This window comes from Rhinichthys klamathensis, unplaced genomic scaffold, assembly GCF_029890125.1.
Source record: "Rhinichthys klamathensis goyatoka isolate OS25496 unplaced genomic scaffold, OSU_Roscu_1.1 h1tg000100l_1, whole genome shotgun sequence".
Lineage (NCBI taxonomy): Eukaryota > Metazoa > Chordata > Actinopteri > Cypriniformes > Leuciscidae > Rhinichthys > Rhinichthys klamathensis.
The window spans coordinates 428,168-441,148 of record NW_026606639.1 but is presented as its reverse complement, the minus strand read 5'-3'; the positions used below and the strand labels follow the sequence as shown (position 1 = coordinate 441,148).

Sequence of the window (12,981 nt, the reverse complement as noted above, 5' to 3'; positions counted from 1 at the left end):
TGATTGGTTGCTTTACATGTCAGTCAGATGTCCTCTTGGGGCGGTCCTTGGCCAATGAAAGCTACTATAGAGTCCAGACCTTCTGCCGTCAGTCTGAAGGTCTGGATACGCGAGACTAGTGGGTTGCAAACAAGGATCAGTAAACAGACTGAAGTGGGATGATCCATAGCATCATGAGCTTCTCTTTTAACTGGCTTTTCTGTGATATCGGGTTAATCGCGTTTGGACATTCAGATGCTCCGTAGTGAATGTGATTGCGTCATCAAGTTTTGATCAGCATTGATTAGTCAAAGAAACCCATGCGGTTTGTTCCTCTGAGCCAATCATGAATGACTGTTGATGCTTAGTCCCACCCCCATGCCCAGATTGGTTGAAACTGTCATCTACTCAACCAATAAACATAGGTTTTGGTCTTTTGCACGACTAATTAGCATCTTTCTTTGGAAATTTGAACTGAGGTAATAGTGAAAGTAGTTGCGTGAGTGTGTCCGTGCATGCATATTTGCTTTGCATTAAAACAAACACAAAATAACAGTTTTGAATGAGAGCACTCTCTGACAAAGCATAACCCAATTCAAAAACAAATATAAAACAGCTGTACACATCGGATGAGGCACTGAAATTTGTGTTTTCAAATTTGTGTTGTCCCAGTGGAATTGCGTCAGACAGTGATAACTGGCGCCGCCAATAGTTCCGTTTGGTATAAGTAATTACTACTTATAGTTTGTGAAAATCATTTGCACTGTTTCTTGCTGCACTATTTGTGTTTGTTGTTCATATTCAGTAAAAAAAAAAATATATATATATACACTACTGTTCAAAAGTTTGGGGTCAGTGAGAATTTTAGTTTTAGTTTTTGGAGGAAAGAAATCAATACTTTTATTTATCAAGGACAGTAAAGACATTTATAATGTTACAAAAGATTCTATTTCAAACAAATGCTGTTCTTTTGAACTTCCTATTCATCAAAGAATCCAAAAAAAAAAAAAAAAAAACTGTACAACTGACAGACCAACAACTGTTTCAACATTGATAATAATAATAAATGTTTCTTGAGCATCAAATCCTCATATTATACTGATTTGTGAAGGATCATTTGACACTGAAGACACTGACACTGGTGATGCTGAAAATTCAGCTTTGATCACAGGAATAAATTACACTTTACTATATATTCACACAGAAAACAGCTGATTTACACTGGAATAATATTTAATACTATAACTGATTTTTGTTGTATTTTTAATCAAATAAGCGCAGCCATGGTTAGCAGAAGAGAATTCTTTTAAAAGTATTTAAAATCGTACCGACCCCAAACTTTTGAACGGTAGTGTATATATATACAGTATATACACACACACACACACACACACACACACACACACACACACACACACACACACACACACACACACACACACACACACACACACACACACACACACACACACACACACACACACATATATAAGTCACTTTTGCTTCAGTGTTCTATTACAATGTTTCTATTTATTTTACTTACTGAACTTTTTTGTTCTAAATTGTCAGTAAATAAATAAAAAAACAGCTTTTCACTGAAAATTGCCTATAATAATGTTGTAATAAATGGCTATAACTTGCTTAGGGATTGTTACATGTAGTCAAAATTACATCTGGAAATCTAGAATATCCAAGTACAGCTTTCTAAAGGAAAAAAATCCAAACTTCAGGAGGATTTGTTTGGGTTGAGAAAAAAATAAGCACTAAAAATCTGCTGCCGTTTTTCTTAAATCTGGTAAATTCATCCATTCTAAGACAAAATAAATGTAAAATTTGTTATTTAAATGAGATAGATTGAAACTTCAAGTTCTCCTGTTTAAAATGATATATGGCACTTGATGCTGACTGCTATAATGGGTTAGAAAAACAAAGAAAAGAACAGGCGATGCAGGTGCTCCAAAAATGGTCTAGGTCTTTAAGGGTTAATGAAAAATAAACATTTTGTAAAGCGTTATTAATTATTACTTTTGAGTAAACACATCTTCACAAGCTTCTGCAAACAGGCTGCCATTACTGAGGGTTTATGTCCATGCTTCCCACCTGCTTGAGCCCAAACAATCACACATACATGTTGATTGCCTGTTCAACATACTGCATGAATTTTTTTGCCTTTGAACTGTGCTCGCAACCTGCAATAACATGCTCCACTCCCTGTAACACTCATCTCTCAAAGGCTGTGGTGTGCTTGACCAGGCATATTCACGAGAGCCGTGATTCACAGCCAAATGACTTTAAATGCTAACGCATAAGAGCTGTAATAATGTACTTTACATCCAGCAAAATATGCTGTTTTTATGGTGATGCCGTTTGCTAAACTTTGTTTACAGGGGCCTGCAATATACAATAGACAGTGTTTAGAGTCATTCTGTGTTCAAAATTATACAATAGTTAGTTCTGGTCTTATAATTTGATTGTCTGACAGTGCTGTATAGTGAAAGTGAAAGTGCTGGGTCTTTCTGCGACTATGAATAAGGGATTTTTTTTCTTTCTGTAGGTTAGTAGGTGGCACCAAGTGATTCATTCATGAACAAAAAATGTGACTCGTTATAAGTGCGTAATTAAATCCCTCACTGAACAGATTCGTATAAAAACTATGATTCATTCATTCATGAACTTAACAAGTGACTCTTTATGAGTGAAGCAATTTAATCATTCACTGAATCAATTTGTTCAAAAACACTCATTCATTCAGGAAGATTCATTCAGGAAGTGAACAAGTGACTCTCCATAAGAGTGAGTTATTGAATCAATCACCAAATACTGCTGCTTGGAGACGAAATGGTTAATGGTGTTTTTTTGCCATTGTTTGTAACTAATTTCCTTGACTGAACAGAAGTCGACGATGTCATATTGTCTCGAAAATGTACGTTTCTCAATATTAAATTCTTTTTTTATTCAGCTGTAGAATAATGAATATGGATATTCTTGAAATTGAATAATGACTCCATGTGGTCCATGCTGAAATTCTCAGGAACTGTATATGTATTGAAAAAATACACAACTTCACAAAACGCCTACACGGCTCTGTCAACATGTCCAATGTAGTCTGATGGCATTTGATGTGGTAATTGTCAGGCTGTCTAAGGAACCGATTCTCTCATTGCAAGCTCTGTCACTGTCTTCATCTATTCGAACTGAGTGCTTTCTCAAAAGCCATCGGAATCTGTATCTGTCGACTTGCTGTCGCTCAGACCATTAAAGATGATTGATTGTGGTGGAAAAATCTTCTCAGCAGCTGGTGTCTCCTTCAGAAAATTGTGACGAAAAAAAACAAAAACCCTGTATGTAGTTTTTGTCAACTTAGGTAGTGTCTGATAAGGAAGAAAGGGAAAAAAAGTAGTTTTTTTTTTTTTTTGCCAAAGCTGTTCGCACTCATTTACGTCATTGCACAATGAATGAGCGAGTGGATCAGGTCGATCATGAAATTTAGCGCGAGCAGCCTCTCTTCTGTAACAGCGGGCTGTCTGTCATCTTTATTGCCTCTCATCTGCTTGTGTCATTAGCGTACTGAGACTGATCTCCTTTATGACATGCTGTTCATCTCCGTGCAAACCAGATCAGTGGCAGCAGCTAAAACTTACATTTAGGTCACATGTATCACGACCTGTTGGCTGGGGCATTGAATCAATGACAGGTTCTGACGCTGTTTTTAATGCAGAAGTGATTTGTTTTCATTTGTTTAAAATCAACATGAACACCATTTTGAATTTAAAATGCATTTAACGACAAAAATGTGACATTTCAGTGTGAAATATTAATTCTGTAACTAGATTTTTATTCTGTATGTATGTAGACGTTTTTCATAAATATTTAAGGGGGCTTCAAGTGTTTGACTTTTTTGCCTGATATTTTGTCTGCCATGCCAAAAATGAAAAGTCTGATTTCTTAGAAAGATAATAACACACCTATTCTCAAAATTCCATGTGATTATTCAGATCATTCATCCGAACTGTGTATGGTGCAGGAAAGTTATGTGTCAGAGTTACTCAGAATTTCTTTCACCTAAAACACAAATATTAAATCTCTAATATGTAACTATAACAATGTAGGATTGGGCTGGATATGTGATGTGTATAGTCGGTTTTAATTCCATATTCTCTTTATAATTATCTTCTTTGAGAATAGAGGTCAGGAGCTCTGCGTCTATTGGTATAAGTCCTTCATTTCAGCTTACAAGCTCTTTTTCAGATTTATTTGTTTTCCTTATGACTGTACCTTTATGATGTTTCTTTGTGATTGATAATGGGCTGCTGGAGGTGTGTCATGGGCTTTTGAGGGAGGGAGACCATTTGGATTTCTATTTCTCTGCCTACTCATGTAAGCAGTACCATCAGTCAAAGGCATCCTGAGCTTAACCATGTGAAATTAAAACATCGGGAGGTGGGGACAACCAAGGGAGAGCAAAATAACACGGAAGACAAAAGCTTCTTCAAGACATTAATTTTATACAAATCAACAGTGGTCGGGGACACGAGGTGGTTTAGCACTTTTTTAGTATCAGTAGTTCAAGGGTCATGCCTTAATTCAACCATGAGGGCTGAGAACTTCTGTCTCAGAGTTTTTGATTTATTTTATTGATGTATGTATGTATTATTTCCTATTTTAATACATTAATTCATAATATTTTTAATACATTCATTCACCTCAGAATTTAAATGGTCATCATTTCTATGTCGTTCAAAACCTGTATTTCTTGGTGCACAAAAGGAGAAATATTGAAGAATTTCAAACACCCCATAATCACAAAAAAGTTTAAAGTAATGATAGATTAGTTTTTTTTCAAGGAAAAAAAAGCTTTTAATATTTCAGCAAACATATCTGTTCCGCTAGGGTATGTAATGCCAAGAATCTGGCGATACGAAACAGGGGTTACGATATGATCTATTGTGATACTGTAAGAAAAGTGATATTTTGCATTATTTCGTGTTTGTTTAGGAAAAGGATCTAATTTGAGAGAAAAAAAAAAACTGTTATAAAGAACACGCCACCACATATGCATAAAACCTGAGCCAAAAAAGTTTTTATTTAATCAGAACAGTTGTATCTGCATTTGCATTTATCAGTCCCTGTAAGATACATCATCAGCACTAATTTGTGTGCAGTCTGAGTAAAGGAAAAATAGTAAAGTGCTTGGAGAATTCTTTAGTATATTATCTAAACGCCGTTCTCAGCAGCGTGGATGGCGCTGGGATATTTTTTGAGTTCTTTAGATTCAATGTGTTCCCTGAGAATTGGATTTTTGGCACGGCTTATTTTGCAAACAACATGACTCTTGTCGATCTCCTTAAGTGCTTTCTTTATAGTGGAAGCCAAAATGAGTCCACACTTCACCTCTGTACACCGGCAGGAGCTGGTATCATTATTGGGTCTTCCATTGATGGTAACTAGTGAGCTGGGTTTGCCAATGGTAACGCTAGCGGATCACCCTTGCGCTTATATCAGTTCACATTCAGAGATAAAAAGACTTAAACTGAACAAAGCCACGGATCTTTGATGCAAACAAATCGATATATTGATACAGTGTTGCTAAACATAATATCATGATACTCACATGTATCACGATATTATCTTACACCCCTAGTTCTCACACTGGTGTTGTTTCTCTCTTTCAGTGGATGGCTGCATACACAGAGCCGCGGGTCATCTCCTGTATGAAGAGTGCCACTCGTTAAATGGCTGTGACACTGGAAAAGCCAAGATCACCTGTGGCTACGACCTCCCCGCTAAATGTAAGTATCTGCATGTTGCCCTTATTTATTTTTTTACAGGTAACTGATGACCACTATGTTCAGAAGCCAAGGGAACAGTAGTGCTCACAGAACCCCCTCAATGGATTTCTTACCTTGTCGTTTCTTTAAACAATAAGCTTGAATTCTAGATAAGAGTCTAATGAGTGAGTGTTACCACGCTTCAACTTTGTGATGTTCCTGCAGCAGAGCACCCGTTGTTTGCAGCGATGCACTTTGAGCGCGTATATGTGATTAATGGAGGGGTATTATTAGTGCACTGATTATTATGATGACTTGCTGTGGTGTGCTTGGCTGGCTGAAGGGGCCATCTGTACTCCAACAAAGACATTAAGGGAACTATTAGTTTGTAATTTGATTGATATTTCATCCTTGATTTATTCCATTAGCTTATGGCATTCTCTGACTCATGTGAGGGATGATGAGCGTCACGCTGGTAGCGGCTGGAAGACGGCGTTGCTACGAGGCTGCGTCACGGGATTTAGAATGCAGGAGGGTGTCTTGTGTCATGTCGTTTGCCTGCTGTGGTGAAGATGTGCTTAAAACATTAACAGACTCTAAACTATGGACTTCTCCTGAGGTGGTCTGATGTAGATATACTAGGTCATTACTCTGCTAAACCCCATCAGATGCAGATTTGCAGGTCTTTAGATGGTTTGATATGGTTTAGCTGGTCTCCTAGCCTGGTTACGATGGTGTTCCGTCATCTAGTTGATCGGTCAGTTGGTTTAGCTGGTCGGCCAGCTGGTCTCCCAGCCTTACCAGCTGACAAGTATTCTTTAATTATGTGGTTTTGCTGGTCTTCGCTAATTTAACTTTTCTCCCAGCCTGATTAAGCTGGTTTAGTTGGTCTCCCAGGCAGCCTTACCAGCTGACTAGTGGTCTTAAAGGGATAGTTCACCCAAAAATGAAAATTCTGGAATCATTTACTCACCCTCAAGTTGTTCCAAACCTGTATGAATTTATTTCTTCTGCTAAGCACAAAAAAGATATTTTGAAGATTATGGGTAACCAACCAAACAGTTGGTAGGCCCCATTAACTTTCATAGTATGGGGGGAAAATGCTATTGAAGTCAATAGTGCCCATCAACTGTTTTGTTTTATATTGCGGTATGAAAACAATTTCATCAGATGACTTGAATAGCTCAATTTGGAAATAATTAATCATTGGAGTATTTTTTATGGGGAGTGCATATGCATAGAACATAATAAACAATAGAACAAAGATACTATTTAAATAAACAGTGCTTTATGTTTTTCAGGTAAGTCTAATAGTATTCAGGAACAGAAATGGAATAATCAAATGTAAAATAACACTGCATATATCTTCACTGTATACATTAAATATAATTAATCGTTGTTAAAGCTACAAAGGTGATCTTCTCTTTGTCGTTTGATTAACATTAATGACACAGACAGCTGCAGTGTATTAGGCTGTTGTCACTTTAAGACCTAATGTATATCCAATATAAGGATAAACATCCATTTTCTTTCTAAATTGTTTACATTCACTTAAGATATAACTGACTGTGTTTACGAGGATACTCGCCAAGATGGGCATTTTGACATAATTTTGCATGTATGTGTTCATTCAAGCACAAAAAGGCGAGAATGAGAAGTGAATTCTGTGTTTGCGTGCTGTCTTTATATGCACTTTTATCTGTTTTTTTTAAACTAGTTTTTTCATGTTGACATGCATTAGTCTGATGATTTAACCATTGCTAAATATGTTTACTTTTAAAAATGCATTCAGAGACAACTGTGGCATGTTTATTTGCATTGTGCTTACTCTAGCTTTTTTTCTCTCTCTCTGTAAGGGATGATACCCTTCCAGTCAGAACTGCCTTTTTTTCTTTCCTATTCTGTATCTGATTTTTCTGCCATTGGGGCAGCTCAAATATCTTGCAAACATTGTTAAATGTTTTGTGTTCTGCCACCTGTCTTTTCTAACAAGGAGCCGATATTGACTAAATGAGAAGCTCTGTAGCTTTCTCTACTGTCCTTGATTTAATGTTATGTCACTTCTGAGCTAAAACAATTGAATTGGATGTAACAGCATCCAGCAACCTTGAAGCAATCTTTCAGACAGTGATGCCTGAGCTAAAGCTTTTTATAGGCTTATCGAATCCTGGATGGCTGGATGATGTGATTAATTAGTGCAAAGGCAGAATCTCGGCTAGAGGAACATACTGTATGTCTCCTCTTCAGCCCTTAGATTCATCAGTCCTAAAAGCATCAAACGAGTAAACTGCATTTAGTCTCTTTCTGCATCAACATCATGTCACTTCATTATTTCTCTGTCAAAGCCGACATCTACTGGAAGCCTTCGTGCTCTCACTCGCTTCTCTCTTCCTCTCTCTGTCTTTATACTCTACCCATCGTTCAGTTTTCTTGTCTTAAGCGTTTACTCTTTTGTGACTAATTTCCACCCACATAGCCATTCTGAGACTCTCTGTTGTTACTTTTTTCATGTCAGAATATGTTGTTGAGCGTCTTTATTCAGTTCTTGCATTAAGTCTATCTCACAGCTTTGTTTGCAGTTTATAGAAATCATGCTTTACAAATAAGTCATACTGTGTCGCCAAGTGAAGTTGCTAGTGTAGTTACTTCCAGATTAGCATAATTAATTGTAGTCCATTGGTTCTCTCAGCTGGTTTTGCTCCAGGACAAAGATTTTATATTGGATGTCAAGTGGTGGCTTAACACAGTACTGAAATTGTTTATTCTTCAAAAGAAACAAAAATGTCCCTAGAAGCATACATTAAATATTACGATTAGCAAAATTCACCCAAAAAATGGCAGCCAAAATGTACTAAAAATGTAGTAAAATTTACCATAAATTGACTATTACTACTTCTCTCAAAGTGTTCGTGTTGATGGTGTGTCCTCAAACACATTACTTATACAAAATGGTGTCCCCCAGGGGTCCATTTTGGGTCCCATTTTATTTACTATTTATATAAATGACTTGTGTCAAAATGTAACAAATGCAAAGTGTAATTTTTATGCGGACGATACTGTTTTGTATTGCTCTGCTCCAGCCTTGACAAGTGCTATTGAGGACCTGCAATCTGCTTTTAAAATTATTCAGAAGAATCTGCAGAAATTGAGACTTGTACTAAACTCAGATAAAACTAAAATGATGTGCTTTTCTAAATCAAGGAAAACAGAAGATGCTTGTCCAATTGCTACACTAGATGAGAAAGTAATTGAACGAGTATCAGTTTATAAATATCTTGGTTTCCTTTTAGAAGAAAATTTGTCCTTCAAACAGCATATAGAGGGTCTAACAAAAAAACTAAGAGTAAAGTTGGGTTTCTATTATAGAAACAAAGGCTGTTTCTCTTTTAGTACGAGAAAAACACTTATACAAACAACATTTATGTCAATGCTGGATTATGGTGATATTTTATACATGCATGCAAATAAATCTTCCTTGAAAATGCTGGATTCAGTATATCACGCAGCGCTAAGATTTGTAACTAATTCCAGTTTCCGTACTCATCATTGTAGCTTGTATGAGAGTGTGGGTTGGTCATCTCTGCACAATCGCAGGCTAGAGCACTGGTATATTTTTCTTTTTAAGGCCATACTTTGTAAACTGCCTCCTTACTTATGCTCTCTTTTGACTATTAAGGTCACTACCAGGAAATGTAATCTTAGATCAAATGGGCAAATTATGTATGAAATCCCACGAACGCGAACTGTTTTCGGTGAAAGTGCCTTTAAAGTTTTTGCACCGTTTTCCTGGTATAAATTGCAAAATCAGCTAAAATTTGACTGTTTACCGACAATGACACAATTTAAAATGAGGATAAAGGACTATTTGAGTACTAGATGCACATGTGCTGTTACTGAGAGCGGCTGGTGATTATGTTGAGAGTATGTTAAATTGCCAAAATGTACTTTTTTTTTCTTGTTTGTTTTGTTTTTGTTAATGTTTGTATATGTACTTTTTAATATGGAACTATTATTCTGCTGTCTTGGCCAGGACTCCCTTGAAAAGAGATTCTGAATCTCAATGGGACTATTTCCTGGTAAAATAAAGGTAAATAAATAAAATAAATAAATAAATAAATACATAATTTTTCTTTAATATTTTTATTTCATTATATTATTAATTAAAAGAACATTGGAAAAAACACTGTGCTCAATATTTTATTAGTATTAAGTAAAAAGTAAATTTGCAGTAAAATACTCATGGTTTGCTTTTGATGTCAACAATAAAAGGTTTGGGAAGCATTTCTCCTCCATTTTAAAAGTTAATAAGCCTATTTATAACTTTGCATGATCATTTTGAGTTTAATTTTAATATTTGCATTTAGCATAGCAACCAGACAACCATTTTTGGGTTGTGCCACACCATTTGAGAACAACCTCTAGTCTTGAATGAAGCATGTATAACACCTGCATTTGGAAAAAATAATTTACTTTCGGTGAAAGTCAGTCATTCCAAATGTGTCAAGAAGCAGAAATATCAAATAACAATCACCCTTACCTATTAGGATTGGAAATCTTTAAGTTCGTCATGATTTTATTTGATTTTGATTCAGCGAGTCAGTATCTGATTCTAAAATGATTCTTGATGCTTCTCAAGTTTTGGCAACAGTGTTTATGTCCTTGCTGTATTTGTAGTGCCTTCACCACACTTGTCTGTATCCATAATGTTTTATCCTGTGTATACTTTCAAAAAACAGATTTATTAATACATAATTTAAAAATCAATCTACAATAATTGGAGAGAGAATCGCAATGCATTGGTGAATCAATTTCTTTCCTTCCCCCTGCCCACCTCTAGCCCCTATGCTTCAGATGAGTTTACTAATTCATTCTAGACTTGGAAAACAGCTTCATTATGACATCGTCTTTACGGTAGCGAAGTAAGGAAGGTCACCACAAACAACACTGCATAGGCAAAACAGGCTGGGACAGTTGCCATGGTTATACTTGCAACTTGCAGCACATTATAATGCATATTTATCATCTCTAAGGCTCAGTCTGATTGGACACACAGGCTCTTTCAGCATCACCAACTTGTATGTTTGCGTTCCATCGGCATCTGCTGCAAGATGGTTTACTCTACTGCACCAAAGAGACAACCAGGGAGCGGGATGCAAATGACACAGATGGTCCTTTTGCCTTTTATATCTTGGCGTAGTCAAATATTTCCAGCCTGGGCTTTTTATGCTTCCATAATTTGCCAGAACACAAGCCCTTTTCCTTCCATTCTGCTCGCAGGAAAGTGTATCCCTCTCTTTTGGTAGAAAGGCAGAGAAAGGGAGCTCTACTACCTCGACCTTTTCTAAAGTCTTACCTGCGGGCTTCTCACTTCCCTCTGGAATTGACGAGAACAGAGATTTTACAGTGTGCAAGGCCACTTTATCTCACTCTTTCCCATTTCTTTGCTTCCTTCCTGCGTTCCTTTCTCTAGTTTCAGTTGACCTGAGACTGCCTTATAGACTGAGGCACTAAAGTATCTGGTGATGTAGAGCACAGAAATAAATTTGTCCTAGTTTATTAGCATCTTTTTGCTATTATTTTTGCTCTTCCAAAAAAAAAAAAAAGAAGAAAAAAAGTTACCCATGACAGGTCTCCCCTTTTGATTTAGTTTTTCTGCTGGTCCAATGAGGCTAGTAGATGAGATTTTTACATTACTGACAACATAATGACAATTTTTTTTAAGTAAAAAAAAAAAAAACATATATTTTTTTAATTCAATTTTATTTTATTTTATGAGCAAATTGTCAGAAATATATATCATCAATGATATGCCATTTTTAGATATAATAATAATAATAATAATAATAATTACCCGACTAGCCCAGCTTTTTTTTCCACTTACGCATACTTTACTTGAAGCCTATGGGACATGACATCTCAAATAGTGCGAAAAGAAAATTGGGTGCTATTAGTGATAAGCAGACCTCTTTCTTCACATTTTTTTATTTTATTTTATTAATTTTATTAGCAAATTGTCAGAAATATATATTATCAACGATATGCAATTATTACATATAATAATAATAACAATAATAACTGTTATTATTATTATTATTTAGTAGTAAATATATTAACATAGGTCTATATTTTACTTTGCTTTTGTGCGCTATATATTATTTATTTAAATATACATTAGTTTATTCGTTTATTTTAAAGTATATTTAAATGTACTGTTAATATTTGTTTTTCTTGCGAAATGCATGGACAATATTTTTTCTTTTTTTTCTGGTGGCGCCAGTAAAAGTTGTTAATATTATTAAGGTATAACATGTTGGCTGCATTCTCTCACAAAATCTTTTAGCTTTTTGCAGTTAGTGTTACTGTAGTAAAACCATGGTACGTTTTGTAAGGTACTTTTGAAGGTGCCCTTTTTCTGTTTAGCTTAATTCATGAATAAATTAAATTTGCAAATATGAGTAGAAGGCCATTGTCCCTGTCCCAGATGGTGAAAAGATAACAGATTTAATTAGATCTGTTTGTCTTCAGCATGTTTTTTTTTTTTTTTAAATACCTGTTTGCATCTCAAAGGCTTTCATTGTCGATTAATAGTAAAATTGGACAAATAAATGGCAGGATTTGTTTGGTCAAGATGGACCTGAAAGTTCTGGAAGAGGGAGATCAGTTAAAGTTGTACCTAGTGAGCTAAACTACTCCACTTATCAAATACTAATTTCTCAAAGGAATTGGTGCTGCATGGCTACAATCTGTCAAGGTCACCGGATGGCAAATTATATTGCCTTAGCTAATGTTGAAATTAAACGTAAAAGAGAAGGGAGAAAAACAAAGCCTAAGGGATAAAATGCTTCCTTGTGTTTGGACAGAGACGCTGAACGCCGTGATGAACAACCCACCATTGGCCTCAGGAAAGTGTGTGTAAATAATGAGCTAAATCCAGACTAGCTCGGCTCTTTTTCTCATACGCATACTTTACTTGAAGCCAATGGGACATGGCATCTCAAAGCACCCTTTTGGATTCCTGTTCTCATCATTTGATTCTCTCTTGCCAAAGACAAGAAAATTGGGTGCTATTAGGGATCAGCAGACCTCTTTCTTCTCTTTTTTTTTTTCATACTTTCTCACTTTTTTTTTTTTTTTGGCTTAGATAAAACCAAGACTTGTGTATCTCAGAGGCAAATGGGACACTTGTAGGATCAGGCTGTCACATGTGGCACACATTACTGAAGACTGGCCCTGG

The 12,981-nt window shown here is 35.9% G+C and overlaps 1 protein-coding gene across 1 annotated transcript in view; it reads left to right on the top strand.

Moving 5' to 3' along the window:
• The window catches only part of macrod2 (mono-ADP ribosylhydrolase 2), a 614,652-nt gene that overhangs the window by 225,985 nt on the left and 375,686 nt on the right, over window positions 1–12,981 (top strand). Inside the window, exon 5 of the mRNA XM_056252970.1 lies at window positions 5,652–5,768. Within this exon, the coding sequence (XP_056108945.1) occupies window positions 5,652–5,768 (117 nt within the window). The remainder of the gene's footprint in view (window positions 1–5,651; window positions 5,769–12,981) is intronic.